Source organism: Fonsecaea erecta (assembly GCF_001651985.1).
Source record: "Fonsecaea erecta strain CBS 125763 chromosome Unknown Scaff2, whole genome shotgun sequence".
Lineage (NCBI taxonomy): Eukaryota > Fungi > Ascomycota > Eurotiomycetes > Chaetothyriales > Herpotrichiellaceae > Fonsecaea > Fonsecaea erecta.
The window spans coordinates 446,146-463,218 of NW_017387245.1; the positions used below are offsets into that span (position 1 = coordinate 446,146).

Here is a 17,073-nt window from a genome sequence, read left to right on the forward strand (position 1 = left end):
ACGAAATCACTCTCCAGAGGTCTTGGATATATCAGGGTCTCCTACTGCTCATTCATTCGGTGTAACAGAGAGAAAGTCCATACTACTCTATTGCTCCTTGATACGCGTTCTCACGCGACTGACTCAGGAGAAAAGAATCGGGCCTGCTGAGAGAAGGGAGGGCTGCCAGCTTGGAAAGCCATTCTCTACGTCGTCTGGAGATTGACCACAGGAGAAAGGGTGACACCGTCAAGACTACCCGACCATGCCTTACAACAATGCCCCCATCGAACCACCAGAAGAGATCACTGGCTCAAGCGCTCTTCCCCGTTAGTCACCCCCGGTTTCCCCCCTTCGCCATTTCGACCACCACTGCTGACCTTTGGGAACCAGTCGCACGCGTCAAGAAGATCATTGCCCAGGATGAAGACATCGCGCAGTGCTCGAACCCGGCGGCTTTCGCCATATCGGTCGCAACCGTACGCTTCCCAGTCTTGATGGGTCGAAGTGCCTCGGGGGGTTGATAACTGACCTCTTCTCCAGGAGATATTCATCCGCTATTTGACGGAACAAGCACACAACGTGGTCAAGTCGGAACGGAAACCTCGGAGGAACATCGCCTACAAGGACATAGGTAAGCGAGGAGCCGAAACCTAGGGCTCTAGAGTCATCAACACCAGCCTCTACACACACATACACACACACACATCTCACCCTCAAAGATCTCGCGCTGACCAAGTATGACCACACAAAAAGCCACGGCCGTTTCCAGGGTCGACAACCTCGAGTTCCTGTCCGACACGGTGCCCAAGACCAAGACGTACCGACAGTTCAAGGAGGAGAAGGCGCGCGAGGCCGCCGCCAACGCCGCCGCCTCCTCCATCGGACCGACCGCCAACGGAGTCAACGGCGACGGTGGTGAAAACGGTGTCTCGATCCAGACCATCATGAAGAACGGGCACCATCAGAACGGCCTCGTCAACGGCGACGGCGCGGTAATAAACGGTGCTGCTACACCCGACAGAACCGGTGGCGCTCACCGTCCTTCGTCTAGCCACCACTCGCGCAACCACAGCCACCCCGACCCTGTTAGGGATATTGAGATGACTGGTTGATAGACAGACGGATAGACGGACAAATGGACAGCTAGCACACCGACATCTAGCCATTCGACGGTGGGAAGGTGGGTATTCTACTTCAACGCCCACACCCGGTGTGAGCGTTGAGCCTTTTTCCCTCGCCCTTTTCTTTTATTATAGGTGGACAAGCATACGAGTACGAAGGTCATGAAATGACATGAATTTGCATGGCATGGCATGCTTCTGGTCGCGGTCGCATTGGAGGCGCTCAGGGCGTTGGGTGTTCTTCAGGGAGGTCCACGAGTACGAACTCGAGAGATGAAATCAAGTTCAGGGTATATGCTGATTGCTTGTCCCTGATGCGTGCTGCAGCAATATATGGGATGTATTGGATAGCCAGGGATGGTTGGTTAGGTCACTGCGTTTCGGATGCTGTCAACGGCGGGCAGACACCCAGACACCCAGACACCCAGTACCGAGTATACTATGCATAGCCAGTTGTTCAGATACAAGGGAAGATATGCTTGAATCGCACTGTACCTTCTTTCTCTGCGTGGAAGAGTCAGCTAGCTCCCAACAATGCCCGCGCTGGCTCTCTCAACTTGTCAGGGCATTGACCTTTTACAGCTAGTTTATGTCCTCGACATGTATCGACCAATGTTTTCATACAAAGATACACAGTCCAGGGTCCCCGAAAACGTCTGATGGTCCTAACTCAAGTCATGATATACATTAAATTGCGTCCCACGGCTCTGTGCTCCGTGGTCGTGGACGATTTCGCATGGGCTTCCACCTTCCACTCCCCCCTCCCCGTGGCCAGCTGGATTCCTCCGGTCATCCAAACCCGGTAATGTATATCATATTAATATACAAACATACATGATGAAGGGGAAAGTTGACCTCGTGTACACCCAACCTTGAGACAACACCTGTATAAAACCTGAGAGTCGTCCGTTGTCATTGAAAATCTCATCCCTTTCCAGGTCCTTCCATTCAAGGTTTGTTGTCCACGTAACGTGATAGGGGGGTTTTGCCATTTTTCCATGTTCAGCAGTTTCATAAGTCATTACGCGTACCACCCTTTTTCCTTTTTCATTATGCTTTCGTAGTCTCAGTGGGCGGCGAGGCGTGTCAGTCGAGCAGACACTCTGGCTCGAGGAAAACCTATCTGTGTCCCAGATTCGGCGGAAGCGATCGCCCCGGAAGATACGTAACCCCTTAAGCTGTAGACCGCCCCATCAGTGGCTGGACAGCTTCTGGATGACATTGCTGGAGTATCAAGCCAGGCTAACTGCCCGGTTAGGACAAAGACTAGATAGTACTCTAGTCAGGAACCCTTACGCCCGGGAGAGCGTTAGGCTGGGCTATCACAGGGAAGACGATTCCTCCAGCCGTGGTGGTCTTGTCTGTGACTGTTTTGCCTGCCACGTAAGTCTAGTCGTCTTCGTGGGCGACGAAACTCCCCAGGATCATCTTTCTGACTCGCCCGGTCCAAGGGACGTGGTCAATCATGTCACTGCGGACTTTGTCAATCGACTGGAGTCGGAAGCATGAGTGAGTTTAGATGTCACTTACGGAACTTTGTAGAGCCCGGAAAAGTCATCATCCAACCTTTGGAGCCGTGCAATCGCTTCAGGATAGTCACCAAAGCGGATAAAGGAGATGCTGAACCGACGGTCCTCCATGTGATTGCCATTCAGCGGCGTCTGTCTGACGAAGTCGGCGATCTTAGTTTCGACCGCGGTCTCGCACTTAGTGCCTCTCCACAGGCCATCTGTCAGTACCAAGAGAGTCATCCGCTTGTTCTTGTTGCTTCTGATATATTCGTTGAAGATCACCCCAAGTGTCTCAGTCATGTCTGTCTTCACCTCTTCGGCGGCGTTCTGGGGAAAGGCCGGTTTTTTCTTAACCAAAAGCTTCACAAAGCGTGTTCCTGCTTGACTTCCTTTGCCCTTGTGAGTCTTTTGGGGCGCGCTGGTGAAGACAAGGTCTAGACCATCCTTATCAAGAGGTGCCAGCTTCATGGCCAGTGTTTCCAGGACAAAGGACACGCTGGGCCAGAATTGAAGCATGCTGGAACCGTTGTCGACAACAAAGATCTAGAATCCACTTTAGCCCTGTATCATATCGGGTCAGTTTGGTCCTACCATGTCGCGGTTGACGATAAAGTCCCGCAAGAACTTGTCGACCTTGACATTGCCAGTTATCCGATGGCGCGTCTGTTCGAGGTCTTCCTTGACACGACATATATCATAGTTCTGGTCGAGTGGAGGCGGCTCCCGTGCAGCTGCGAACAAGTCGGCAAACGTGATTGAAGAGCTTCGAGGCTTGGAAATCTCTGCTGATTCGAGCTTGGAATCCCGTCGTGTCGACATTCGCGATGTTGCTGATGTTCTGTCCGGCTGCTCCTCGCCAGGGTGAGAGGTGACCTTGCTGACACGCCGCTGCTGGTATCCCTGCTCGACAGCAGATGTTTCGTGCAGGGGCATTTTGCCTCGGGATTTGTCGCTCTGTAATGTACTTCCGATATCACCCCGAAGTTCTATTACTTGATTAGTTGAGCTTGGCCTGTCATGATCAAGGTCTGCCACAGCTGATCTTGGTGAGAGATGGGACGCCAGCACCAATTCAGATGGTCTCCAGGAATAGGGTTCCGTCAGAACAGTAGCTCCATTGATTTGGGACGTGGGAGATAGGGGCAGGGGAGGCACGAAACTCGCATCTTCTTGGACATCTATGTACCCGTTTGGACTCTCATGCATGTGCGATCCATGGATACCACTGGGCTCGTCCAAGATGGTACCAAACTGAATTTGCGGCGACTCCAGGAGTGGTTTGGGGATTTGCAATTCTTTCGTCAACATCTCTGCTCGGTGGGCTGTTTTCGCGGGAGGGATATTGTCCAGTCGTTGCGACTTGCCTATACGTCCCGACGCCTTGGTCGATTTGGCGGGCTTTGGATGGCTGGCCTGAGCTTGATTGGCCGGTGCTTCCTTGTCGAAGTTGAACAAATCTGTGAGGAGCGACTCGGCGATGCGTTTGCCGAGCGCATCTTTGTCAGTTTTGGCTTTCGCCAGCAGCACTATATCTTCCAACTCGACGCACAGCTCGGCAGAGGTGACCCGCTTTTCAGGGTCTTCCAGCAGCATCCTCTCCTCGACGAGCTTGAGAACTCGGCAAGAGGTGATGTCCGAAGTGCGCACTATGCTCCGCAGATAGTGATGCCATTGAATAACCGCGGGCAACACTGTTCGGCCATTATGGAAAGCATCATGCGCTGTTGGACATCCAGAGTTAGCCCTGTGTTCTGCCGGCCCTTGTTCTCGCAGACGTTTGATGGCCGCTTTCCTGACGAAGTCGTACTGAAGTATTCCCTGCTGCCCAAGGATGACCCAGGTTGCTGCCCGTGACAGCACACATCCGAAGGACCAAGTATCAATGGTCTGGCCGTGAGGCGTGCGTGTCTTGAATCGTGACTGATCCGTCTCGGGGGCACCTGTCACAGCAAAGTCAGAGCTGAGGGTCTTCCTGCGGTGTCTGGGGCGAATTGTCACACCATAAGTCTGAGTGCCACCAACCATGTATTCCCTTGGAGTTGCTTGATTCCCTTTCTTCTTGAATTTGGTAAAGCCAAAGTCTACCAGTTTAAATTCACCATGAACCCTCAAGATATTGTCCGGCTTGACATCGGCATGCCAACTGCAGAGGTCAGCATTGAAGATTTGGAGGACTGAAATCGTATTCATACCCGTGGAATTCCTGGGTTTCACCGTCCCTGCGGATCTTGAGATTGTGTATCCGTCGAAGGGCCTCTGCTATTTTGAACAACGACTTCCAGAACGAGATGATCTCGAGTGACCGCACTGGGGGGCTCGAGTATTCGTGTGCGAAGAACTCATCCAAGTCTAATTCTCCGAATTCGAGCAGGATATTATGCGTCCACAAGCCGGGTGCTTCCTCAAATGAGTAGTGACCGATATATCGAACCATTCCTTCCTGATCCTCCAGGCCGGCGAACGCATTTTTCTCCCATTCGAACATCTCTTGGTTTTGCGAGGCGTAGGATTTCAACGCCAGCTCATAGAACTATAGAAATATTAGACTTGATATCAGATGGACCGGTTTCATATGCCTGCTCACCTGTCCTTCATCCTGGTATTCAATCCTTGAACCCTGAAGAAATTCCCTCAGGTCCTGCTCTATGCACTCAGCCGGGACAAGAACCTGGAACACTTCTGCCGTTCCGCCCTTGCCATTTACTGGCTGGCGTTTGTAGTATGGAAAGACACACCGTCTGGGAAAGTCCCCGTGCATGCGTCGTTTTAGAACTACAGGGCAAAACGACCACTTCCTTTCCTTGAAACTTTCGACAACGGTGTCTGCATTGGGAACTTCTGCGCGTTCCAAGTACTGTTTCAGAATCTTGTAGTGATATTCTGCGGACGCGGTATGCACACTTGCGTCGGTTATGTTGGCCTCGACAAAGAGGTCCAGGAGATGTCCATAGTCGATAGCGAGGAGAACACTGAAGACGATGATGGCACAGTCGACGCCGCTGGAGAAATTCTCTGCAGACGGTTTGAAAGTCGAATTAGGTCTGGAGCGCCAGACTTCGTCGTGAAGCCGATTGAGGTTGGTAGCTTTGTGCTCTGCTTTCACAGAAGTCATCCATCGTAGGACTTCGTTGGTTTTGATATAGTGACGACCACAATAAGTGTTTTGTTTCCAACAGCCATCTAAGTTTGTTCGAAACTCTTGTAGCAAGTGCGATGGATCTGAGGACCGAGCTCCGGGAGTCATGTTGAGGTTGACGTCCAGAAGGACATTAGATCAGTCGCAATGGAAACTCGATAGGATTCAAGAACGGGGAACAGGCGAAAGCAGAATCCGCAACTTAAGAAGAGGTCGGCGCCAGCATGGACTGCAAAAGGCGACCGTCCGCAACGAGGCAACTCATGCTCAAGACTGCGATGAGGCTGTGGGAGGGGCTGGCCGGGTTTAATACCTCTTGGGCAACAATGTCGAAGCACCGCTAGAACCAAAGCATTCTAGTACTCTGCACCGTGCTGGGAAGAACCCATGCCTGCAGCTGCTCTCTGTACTTCGCGCCCGGTTCATCGCGCCCCTGCAGGCTGCCTGCCGAATAGTCAGGGCCTGTCCCTCCTCGCGGGTTCGGGAGGGTCAGCCGCATTGTGTCCAGCTGAGGCTCAAAGTGGAGGCATAGGACATCGCTCATTCGCCTCTAATGCCTGCCCTCGGATGGGTTCAAGGAGGTGCCTAATCAGCAGCAGCCCTTCGCATACGCAGTTCTCCTGATTCGGTTCGTGGTGAAGAGTTGGACCAAACGAGTCTGTCGGAATACACTTAGAGGAGAACAGCAGTCCAGCCAATAGTTGCCCCAAAACATCCTAGGTGACTTGCTGATTATACTGCGTAGTATCGATGTAGCTGTATCCGTGATTTGTGCCCCGCTTATGTATAGTGCTGCTATATCCTTACATCGATGCTTTAGATCCGTTTTGGCGCCTGGGCGATCGGGGCCGTTGCTTCCGGAAGATCATTTTCATGACACTGGCGTTAGAAGGTTGGCATCTGCCATTAGAGGAAGCCACACGCCTCCACAATGGTACAAGCAATGTGTCCAGATCTCAATCATCAGTCTCAAGGCCGTTCGATATCGCAACGCTCAACGACCGGACTGCCCTCGGCGGAATCGACAAACGTACGACGTCCGCCAGAGGAACGGATCGCGTCCCGACCCGTTCAGCAGTAAGAGTATGTATTACTGAATCCAATCCCCAAACTCAGACCACGCTACTGGCAATGCTGGTATGCGGAAACGGCGTGCCAAAGTTTGAAATCGCGATAGAACGATTGATATTCTTTGGCTGTTGCTCTTGACTTCGACCATCCCGTCTCCGTCTCTTGTTCTCGGTAATCCTAAGGGCCCAGATTGCCCCAACCAATGTAAAGAAAGTCAAGGGCAAGGTCACTTGTAACCATCTGTACAGCGCCACCTCGGAGAAGACGCCATTCGTAGGTGGTCCTCCCGCCTGGTCTTGATACTTGACAATGTCAGTGCCGAAGAAGGTCTGGCTTGATCAGTAAAGGAAGACTTATTGGTGTACAGTATTCATGTACTTACCGAAACAAATGTCGCGGGAAGATACACCAGGGTGACAATGGTGATGATTCGCATAACAATGGCTTCACCTTCCATGTTCAAATTCAATTCCTCCATACGCTCAGTTGCTTGGCTTTGTAACAGCTGGGTGATCTACGGCCAATGTCAGTTTCGGCTCCATCGTGGTGTTCCTCCAGGCAAGTTACTAACCAGTTCTTTCCGGTCTTTGGTGATCTTAACCAGTAGATTTGCGCGTACAATCTGCAGCTTCAAGTTCGAGATCATGTCGTTGATCTGTGCGATGAAAGTGGCTATGTCGGCGTCACATTCGTCTTTCAACGTCTGAGGGATCTCCTTCTTCGTCATCAGGGATTCGTAGAATTTGCACAGAGACTGCATGACGTCCACGTTGGCCTCCAAAACCATTATGGCCTCATTGATCTGGTCCTCTCGCCCCTGAACGTTTTGGAGATTTCCGAGGGTATAGTTGTACTGCGCACGGCGCACTCCACGAAGACCAAGGACTGCCATAGAAGTCTCCTTTTCTACCACGGATTCGAGCCAAAGAATATGCCATCGCCAGTTCACCGTCGACCAGTGGCAGAACAGCAGATGAGGAGCAAGGCTCGACCGGAAGCTCTCTTGTAGTGTGTTGAATGCCTTGTTCTCTGGCCTGCCTTCCTTGCCTGTCAATGATTTGTAGCGGTCGAGCAAGTCGTCGCTGCCCTTTGTGACGATCCAAAGCGTGGTGCCGTAGACGATGTCGAACTGATGATGTATTGCAGCAGGTTGGATTGACCACTCCCCCAGACTGATGTCTTTGGGGTCTTCAGACTTCAAAGCTATCGTCTTCAGGTTGTAGCATAGCTGGTACAGCCGACCACTTCGTCCAAGGCTCGGGATTGCCAATCCACGGGGTGGATCGGACAGAAAGCTTTGTTGGCGAAAGCCGCTGAATCTTCGATCCCTGGGCTCGTTCTGGGCGCCAAAAACAAAAATGAAGTCGAGATAAACGGGCATGACTTGATGATAGGAGAAAATCTGGCACATAAGCTGGCGAGTGATGTTCAGATGGGCTCTAGAGTGCTTGCCCTTGATGTATCTAAAATTTTCTCAATGACTTGAAATCTGACAATGATGGCGAGCTCACATGAAGCGGGACCCTGGGTCTCTTCTTTGTGCAGTCATTGTCGACATCGAGGGATTACTCGGATCAGGTCCGGTGTGTATTCCCAGGAAACTTGTTGCTTTGGCCGCATCGTGAGCATTGACCTTTTCCAGCTCTACTACAGTCAGTCACGCCAAATGGAGGATGGGTTTGAATCGGACCAATTGTCGAAGAACAGTGTAGGTCCCGAAATGATACTTCAATTTTCAGCTCATGTGCAAAGTCGATGAACAGATCCACTTCGGCATTGTCTAACAGCCGCTTGTATATCTGCAAATCACTGGTGTAGGTGTCTGTGCTACCAGATGGCAAGTTCTCGGGGTATCGATTCGAGTCCTGATACGACTGCTGGAACTGCGACGGGATCTGTAGAGCTGGCATTTCCAAAGCGACGTTGTCTGTATGACACTCATTCCAAAGTTCTAACCCAGCGGGAGCGGTCAAGATATATTGCTATATATTGCTGTCGCCTGTTCCGCCACTTCGATGGCGGAGTCGATGTGGTGTATGATCACGAAAGAGCCCGCCGCTGTCCAATGATCGCCTGTGAGTAGGGCCGGCATTTCCATGTCCCAGTGTTTCTGAGAAACGAAGTTGAGAAACGAGAAGTGGTCCTTGGCTAGAGCGCCTCACTACAGTGGCGCGGCGGAATTCGCTCTCGTACTGCGTACAAGTCGAAATAAGCGGGTGGATGGATAACTGCCCCAGTCTTGCTCTTCAGCCTCACTGGCCGACGGCGTCGCCTACAGGATCTGCACGGATGGGCACATTGGCACCTAATAATCAACAACTCAGCCTCAACCCAGTCTGCCCGCTTGTGTCACTTTCCACAGACTTGCACTCTGCCAGCCCGTTGGCCCCTTCTCCCCTAGCTACTCTTGCTCAGTGTCCGAGCCAGCTGTGCCACGTTCCAATTTCCGGAGTACATGTATTGTCCACGGAGTAGATGTCGTCTGTCCGTGTGCCACTTGTCTCCTACTCAGGAGATACAGACCGACGACCTTGTGCCTGCGACGTGGCCGGCGGCTGCAGGTGGCTATCCCTTAGCTTTAAAAGCTCTCTCTTGTCTTCCTGGTTTGTAGTTAGTACAAGCACGAGAAACTCCTCTGTCAATGGTGCCTCAGGCAGAGGATGGACTCCATCCTACGTCATTTAGCGGTTCGGGCACCGCAAAGATCCAGTGATCACGAGTCTGTGAAACCACAGATGTTAGAATGGCGGACATGGGGCATTGTTTTAACCAAAACTTACTCGGTCTTCGTGGAATTCGAGTCCAGGATAGGCGGATTGGGGGAAACGGCGCTCCAGGAATCCTTTGAGCTTTTCCCATGTCATGCCGTTATACACTCCATAGCTTTCGGGATAAAGCCTGTACTTCGGCTCCTCCCTGCTGCCTTGTTGGGAAAATGGCTGGATCAATCTGCGCCCCAGGGACAGACCATGACTGCTGTCGCCCGTGGGCCTCCGACTCATATTTCTAGACATGTTGCCTTTAGCGACAGAAGATAGTCTAAGAGATTAGGCGAGAGGGTCAAGTTCAGGTGTGAAAAGGAAGCCTTGAGATCAGAGCAATTCATTCTTTCAACCTTACCCAGCCGCACACTCTCTCCATGGCAATCGAGACCGCGAAGTGGGCGAGCGTTCCAGCTGACCGGTGTGCCACACATCCCGTGCGGCCACGTTCACTCATGGGCTCGTTTGGAAAAATCCGGTCAACGTGGCGTTAAGCAATGCCCAATTATTGGGCGCCGCAGGTGATTGCCCTGAGAAGGCATGCATGTTCTGTGCGAGTAGACCCTGGCAAGATTACCAACGTGCTGGCTCACGTCAATGCGTGAATGTGTGAGTGTGCTCCTTCCCTGTCCAGGGCTTGTGTAACCTCCTTGACGCCTCGGGCAGCATCAAGTAGGGAAACTTGGAAATAAGCCTAAGGCAAAGAAGGGCAATTCGGATGATGGTCTGGGGCTGTTTCACCCGGATTGTACACCCAACTTTTCACTATCGTCTCCGTTGAGTTGGCTCATGCGTACATAGAGAGGTGGATGATGCTATGCCCTGTGCCAAAATCATCGAATCCGGCCGTGTCGTGGCTTCCATGGCCGTCCAGATTGAGGATACACCGTAATCCCATGTTAGTCTTCTCCCTTCATGGGTCTGATAAAGCGCTTAATCCATTCTGATCCGAGCTCGACAGTGTTCTAGCCGTTGTCATTCAGAGCGATTGGCTCTATCAATACCTTTGGATCTTGTCAATCACTCTGCTATGCTAGCATTGTCAACATTACCTAACGCGCCTGGCACAAATTCGTGGCTATATAATTACACTCCCCTCCCATGGACGATAGAGGATCGTCGTAGTCATTGTCCCTGCTGCTTATGCACTGAATGTTCATGAAGCTTTACCACCACTGTCGGAATAGCAGCCACACCTGGCCTGAAACAGAAGCTCAAGGCTCCCTCATCTGGGATACAGCCCCTGAGCCTCCGTGATCAATGCCGTAGCACTAAAGGATCACATAACCTAGATGATTCTCGGTTTCGCAGAACGGAACGACCGTTGCTGGATTTGAATGGCTGGGTATTATGCCTCTTCCATGACAAAGTCCAATGAGTACCTGAGTTCACCTCAAATGCGGACATGTGTGTTTGAAGTCCACTGAGCCAGAAACACACCAGTACAGAGGGGATCGAAGGCATCGGCGTTCGCCATCAAAACGACGAAAAGTGGAGGTATATGTCATCATATGTGTGGCAAATATACAGCCCAGTCCACATTTTGAAAAACAGTTGCCGGTAATGCTCGGAGACCGATGAGATCCTCCAACAAGACATATATACGACACACAGTATAGATGGCGCAGATGGGTTGTGTGAGCAGCATTGATTTCACAGGTACATCCAGGGCGGGGTCTTTGTCCAGGGAATTATTAAAGCGTTTGTTGGCAATTCTCTCAAAGACGTTGGGGGATGGTGTCTTTTGGGTCATTTCTGTCCCGTCGCAGGCTTCCTCATCTTTCGGATTGCGAGGTGAAGGAAGTGCTATCTCGACTATCCCGACGACAAGCGTAAGTGCCATGGTTAAAGAGCTACAGATGCGCCAAATCTGTCTCTCTGCTGAGGAAGGAAATTCAAAATTCCACGCAATCATCAGTATCGCCGAGTAGGCCACAGCCATGGACAGGCAAACCACGGTCCCACCCGTAGAGAGCTTTGGAAAGTTGAAAGAGGACAAATGCTGAATAGGAAGCACTCGAGGCCGCTGGCGCACGATGTGCAGTTTCCGCAGTATGTTGACGTTGTAACTCCATAGCTTGGTGCCTATCCATTCTTCGCGGCTGAGGAAATCGAGTGGTGTCGTTTTGTAGGGCTCTGAGCAGAGATCCCCGGCATCTTCGAGGATGTCGTACATTGAGCGATCTGTCTCAAGAACTATGGCCGTGCCCACATCCATTGGCTTATGTCTCCAACAGAAATTGACACCCAGAGTGCAGACGATCGATGCAATAGTGGTGATTTCGATGGTTGTCACTGCGAGCTTTTGCGTAGGCCGAGCGATGACATTAAGAACGAACCAGATGATCTGGCATGCGGTGACAAACCTGGCAAATGTGTGTCAGTAATAGTTTAAAACTTGTGCCTGCTGTAACCTCACGCACCTTGCTAAGCTGTCCGACTTGTTTCTGTCATTGATTTGGCTTACTCTGGTCTCCGGATATCGGATGTGGCCACGCTCAATCAAGTACAACAGTTGTTTCGCATTGACTGGAAACTCCTTCCAGCCACGGGGTTTAAGGACAAAGCCGCCCATGTCGGCATAAAATCCTTGTTTAATGGTCCAATCCCTGAAGCCTTTATCATGGTACAGCTTGACGGTGGCATCCGCACGCATATACTGTCCTAGAGCCAGCATAAAGACAAATTCTGGACCAAGCATAGATAAGCAAAACATATGCCATTTGTCCCAGAATAAATCCCATCTGGAATGGTCGGATGCTGGTACGTTGACGCAGATTGAGGACCAGCCGCATAAGAAGATGGTCACAGCACAAGAGACAAGGATATCGAGGGTGCCCCGGCCATTTGGCTGCGGAACCCAGCCTCTAATCGTCGTATTCGTATGCTCGGTACCAGTGTTGCTGATGTTCATCGCGTTCCAAGTCTCGCGCACATGGTTGAACTTTTCATCACTCCATCACACTATTCATTCCACAGGTGGAGTGTCGCCATAGATATAAACTAGTCATCAGCGATAGAGAGTCTGATCGTTATGGCCCGGGTCGGCGTACCGTGGACATACTCCGTACAGGAGGTATCAGAATCCCAAACTCGGCCGGGCTAGTGGGCGAGGCAGGTGTTTCACTAACGCCGGGCTTTGGCTAAGCGCCGGCCATGCATGTTTACCACGGAAGGAATAAGACTGGGATATCAGTCCCTGTCGGATACACCGGGCTCTATGATAAAACACTGCCCAGGCCAGGGGATCATGCAGGGAGAATACCATGATATCCAAATCGAGGGGAAGCAATTTCGGCTGGTCTCGGTCAGGTCAGACTGGTTTTGGGCAGAATATATCTGCTGCCAGGCGCTGCGACGGCAGCAAATAGCCGCTGGAAAGAGGCTGCGAAGGCTATGCCGGGGATAGACATTGTAAAGAGGCACTGTGAAGATGTTAAACAAACAAGAATCAAGTATTAATTCAGATGTGAATCTTTGTGTAAGATTAATGTAGTCCGTAATCCAGGCGTGAAGCGATGCACATGTTACTTGCGCCTGCGGCGCCATGCTCCGCCCCAGTAATCATGTGATTGCACCTGCAGCAAGATCGACACCCCAGAAACTCAACTTTCTTTCTGTTCAACGACTCCTGGCTATTTGGTTTCTAGCATTCCCAATAGGATCGCCTTTTAGATTTCTAGAGAAGCCCAAAAACATGACAGGCAAGTGTGCCCTATCTGGTCAATTACAGCAAGCCATCTCCGCTGACAAATGAAAACCAGAGCCAGCGCCGCACCGCTTTAAGCGTCGGTATGTCCTCGCCTTGTTTACTGCGCTTGCCGCAGCGCTTTTCGGTACATGCGATCCCTTCCTCGTCCACCAGGGCAGCGACTGACGCTTAAAACTCACAGCTGTGATTGCAAACAATGGGACTCACAATCCATCTGTACAAGAATACTACACAAGCCTCGAGTCACGCTTGGGTTACTACCTCCTGCTGGGAAATACGCGGCACTGTGGACTCTACCCCCGCGGCCAGTTGTGGCCGTTCCCTGTCGGCAAAGCACAGCGGGCTATGGAAGATTATCTCTTCACCAGGCTGAATCTCAAGCCTGGGTCTCGCATCCTAGACGCTGGTGCAGGATCTGGATATGTGGCTATGCGCCTAGCGGAGAAAGGGCTTACAGTCGAAGCCGTCGACATCACGCCGCTGCATGTCGAGGATGCTCGTCGCAACGTGGAAGCCCGTGGGCTCCAAGATAAGATCTCCGTTCGACTAGGAGACTATCATAATCTCACGGATTTCAATGACGCATCTTTTGATGGCATCTATACGATGGAAACCTTCGTGCACGCAGACGACCCCTTGAGAGTGCTGCAAAATTTCTATCGCTTACTTCGCCCGGGTGGCGTACTCGTGCAGAATGAGGCTGACTTCAACCGGAATTCTGAGCTGTTGCAAGATGTGCTCCGGCTTTCACATTGTCAAAACACCCTTGAGGAAGGTGCCCTGAGGGAAATGCTCGAACAAGTTGGCTTCAAAGATGTTGATCTAGATGACCTCACCGATGAGGTCCTCCCGCTATGGCGCTTATTTGGCGTCATTGGGTACGTTCCTTATCAGATCTTGCGGCTCTTTGGACTACACACCCGCTTCACAAATCTTATGGCCGGTGTCGAGTCGTACCTCCATTGGGGTGAGGGAAGGTATATTTCTGTCAGAGCTATCAAGCCTTGAGATCGTTACGGGGGGGCAAACGACGTCAGCTGCCCGCAAGAGGACGATTAGGGTGTGCATACGTATCACATCCCCCGGGCGGAATACCTGGCCGGTAGACAGCAATAACGCAATTCACGGGTGAGCTGCGCATTCTCGGGCCAAAACGCGGCCTTCTGCGCATCTTGTATAATGCTTCTACAACAGCTCAGATGTGGCCTCAAGAGAAGCCAGACATACAGCCTGCGAAAGGAGCTATCAAAAAAAGCCCACAGTCACAGCAATCCACCCTCTGCACAGACATATGGTGCAATGGGGAGCACGCTCCGCAGCAGATGTGCCGGAATCAAATCATGATGCGATCATACTTCCAGTGCAAAGTTGCATACGGACCTAGAAAAATAGGTGCTGGTCGAGCCTATCCTCGGACTGGATTCAAGAGGATGTTGAGCTTGAAGCAGTTTTAACTTCACTTTTGCGTGTCGTGACAAACTGAGAGTCGATATGAGGCTCACTATACTCCTGGGTGGCATGGCAACCCGACGCTCTCGACTGCTTGGGTCAGGGAAAGACGAATGTACTGCACAGATGAACCTGAACAGGCTCTCTTGGCTATTCATTTTCAATTGTATGCAGCGGCATCTTCTGCATGTATGCTCTTCTTGCCATTAGAAGAGGCATGATCTTGCTTCATAGCACCTAAGTCCTTCTATATATTGTACGATTTCGCGACTTCAACGAGATGACAGCACGCCGCTTGCCAAGTAGTATAATATTTGATTGCTAAGGACACTGCTTCTGCTAGGAACATAGTCTCTGCATGCTTCGGAATACCATGGTGCCGACAGATGATCTCTTCCCGGCCCTGGACCGAATAGATGTTTACACGACCTCAAGATGTACCAAGATTTCGCTTCATTTGAGGGCATGCTTTCTGATCGAGGTCTCTATGGCTCCAGGTGCATGGGGTTTGGTCCTGTACACTACGTCTCTGTGGAGAGAAATCGAGACGACATATTCGGTCATTTGAAACGCGACGAGCTTCCCGGCCAATCAGCGTCGATGCAAAAGATCTTGTCTCTTGGCGGACGCTAGGGCTCCTTGTCAAATGCGCCTCAAGCAACCAGCTCCAGCATCTCCTCAAGCTTCGACTTGGACCACCACGGCCTCTGTTCTCTTCCTCATTCTCAAGATGCGTCCCGTTCCGTCGTCGGCAGGCTCTGCCCTGCGCACTTGGACCCGACACAGCCTGCCTACCAGCTCCTCCTCAGCTTCCTCACCATCCTCCCGGCTCGCCATCACAGCTTCAAACATCCCCCAGCGACGACTGGAATCCTCCGGAGCGCCAGGGAGCAGCAGCTTCCAGAGCCCTTTCACGACGCCCAAGTATGATACGCGCAAGATCCCCAGCTTCAAAACGTATGAGTCCAAAAACTCCGAGGTCACGAATCGAGTCTTCCAGTATTTCATGGCCGGATCAATGGGATTGTTGGCAGCTGCCGGAGCAAAAAATACCGTCCAAGGTAGAATTACCCGCACTTGAGCTTTACTTTACACAACTCTTGGGATCTATGGCACCGAAGCGCTGCATTCGAGTGGTACAGAGCTGATCATATTACCAAATGATACAGACTTCCTAGAAAACATGTCCGCCTCTGCCGACGTGCTGGCCCAAGCGAAAGTGGAAATTGACCTGGCCTCCATCCCCGAGGGGAAGAACGTCATCATCAAATGGAGAGGAAAGCCTGTCTTCATCCGTCATCGCACCGAAGACGAGATCAAGGAGGCCGAATCTGTTGAGTATGTCCCAATCAAAGCTCCGCTCACTTGAGGTAGATGTCCTGTTCTAATGGTCGCTCACAGTCTCTCAATTCTCCGTGACCCCGAAAAAGATTCTGACCGCGTCAAGAAGCCCGAGTGGCTGGTCATGTTGGGCGTCTGCACACACTTGGGGTGCGTCCCCATCGGCGAAGCTGGTGATTTTGGCGGTTGGTTCTGTCCCTGCCACGGCTCGCATTATGATATTTCGGGACGAGTGAGGAAGGGACCCGCGCCACTGAACTTGGAGGTTCCCGAATATGATTTCCCAGAAGAGGACAAATTGGTCATCGGTTAGAAGACGCATCGCATCGAGATGGCAGGAAGAACGACGAGCTGCCCGGGATTCTCCTTCTTGATTGGCGTGCGGCACCTGTGAAGAATGAAGAGACCAAGCTGGGGCCAGGACCCTCAGATGCGCAAGAGTTATTGTACATATTAGACAGCAAGAAGCTGGGAGATGCCGGGATACGGGAGGTTGCAGTAGCATCCGAGAGCTATTCCGTCGCTGGCTGTGAGGAAGGGAGCAAGGACCACAAAACAAAACCCAAATATATTTATTATTTCTGTTTGCCCAAAAATGCTACGTTGGTACCTGTCTCTGGATCCTTCGCCCCTTGTTCTCGCGCAGAGCCAAGTTCGATGCCAACCCGCGGCAGTACTGATAATCAACCACTCGACCCGAACCACCAAGCTAACGAAGTGTAAATGTGTGCAAAGGACAAGGATTGATCACGCCAGGCACCTCAGGTAGGTAGGTATAAAATAGAACGAACCCGAGAGCTCCCTCCGTTATGGATGTCTTTTGTTTCTCATGTCATGCCATGGCATGAGTGCATGCCACGAGCTCGCTTTTCCTATATCGTACAGTACAAGAGTATATAATCCGTACTACTTCTACCCCTCCCCACCCTTCGCTACCTCGAGGTCCTCACGTACATGGGATGTAAGGACACTGATCAGTAGTCGGGTG

The 17,073-nt window shown here is 51.5% G+C and overlaps 7 protein-coding genes across 7 annotated transcripts; 3 read left to right on the top strand and 4 right to left on the bottom strand.

Annotated features, from left to right (window-relative positions):
- Positions 1–244: 244 nt before the first annotated feature.
- Positions 245–1,094, top strand: AYL99_01927 (hypothetical protein; the record flags this gene model as incomplete). Its single annotated transcript, XM_018833443.1, has 4 exons — positions 245–308; positions 373–458; positions 523–613; positions 736–1,094. 4 exons carry the CDS (start codon positions 245–247, stop codon positions 1,092–1,094), a joined length of 600 nt encoding a protein of 199 aa, XP_018696067.1.
- A 1,398-nt stretch (positions 1,095–2,492) lies between these two features.
- On the bottom strand, positions 2,493–5,858 carry AYL99_01928 (hypothetical protein; the record flags this gene model as incomplete). The annotated part of the gene is made up of 6 exons (XM_018833444.1): positions 2,493–2,574; positions 2,634–3,157; positions 3,206–4,554; positions 4,615–4,757; positions 4,807–5,144; positions 5,199–5,858. The coding sequence occupies 6 exons, from the start codon at positions 5,856–5,858 to the stop codon at positions 2,493–2,495; spliced, it is 3,096 nt and encodes a 1,031-aa protein (XP_018696068.1).
- A 1,004-nt stretch (positions 5,859–6,862) lies between these two features.
- AYL99_01929 (hypothetical protein) lies at positions 6,863–8,731 on the bottom strand (the record flags this gene model as incomplete). Its single annotated transcript, XM_018833445.1, has 5 exons — positions 6,863–7,150; positions 7,204–7,335; positions 7,393–8,284; positions 8,333–8,465; positions 8,512–8,731. 5 exons carry the CDS (start codon positions 8,729–8,731, stop codon positions 6,863–6,865), a joined length of 1,665 nt encoding a protein of 554 aa, XP_018696069.1.
- Positions 8,732–9,325: 594 nt separating this feature from the next.
- AYL99_01930 (hypothetical protein) lies at positions 9,326–9,835 on the bottom strand (the record flags this gene model as incomplete). Its single annotated transcript, XM_018833446.1, has 3 exons — positions 9,326–9,421; positions 9,498–9,542; positions 9,602–9,835. The coding sequence occupies 3 exons, from the start codon at positions 9,833–9,835 to the stop codon at positions 9,326–9,328; spliced, it is 375 nt and encodes a 124-aa protein (XP_018696070.1).
- Positions 9,836–11,090: 1,255 nt separating this feature from the next.
- On the bottom strand, positions 11,091–12,497 carry AYL99_01931 (hypothetical protein; the record flags this gene model as incomplete). Its single annotated transcript, XM_018833447.1, has 2 exons — positions 11,091–11,949; positions 12,007–12,497. 2 exons carry the CDS (start codon positions 12,495–12,497, stop codon positions 11,091–11,093), a joined length of 1,350 nt encoding a protein of 449 aa, XP_018696071.1.
- Positions 12,498–13,280: 783 nt separating this feature from the next.
- On the top strand, positions 13,281–14,303 carry AYL99_01932 (hypothetical protein; the record flags this gene model as incomplete). The annotated part of the gene is made up of 3 exons (XM_018833448.1): positions 13,281–13,305; positions 13,348–13,419; positions 13,477–14,303. The coding sequence occupies 3 exons, from the start codon at positions 13,281–13,283 to the stop codon at positions 14,301–14,303; spliced, it is 924 nt and encodes a 307-aa protein (XP_018696072.1).
- Positions 14,304–15,474: 1,171 nt separating this feature from the next.
- Positions 15,475–16,398, top strand: AYL99_01933 (ubiquinol-cytochrome c reductase, iron-sulfur subunit; the record flags this gene model as incomplete). Its single annotated transcript, XM_018833449.1, has 3 exons — positions 15,475–15,805; positions 15,914–16,082; positions 16,146–16,398. The coding sequence occupies 3 exons, from the start codon at positions 15,475–15,477 to the stop codon at positions 16,396–16,398; spliced, it is 753 nt and encodes a 250-aa protein (XP_018696073.1).
- Positions 16,399–17,073: the final 675 nt, after the last annotated feature.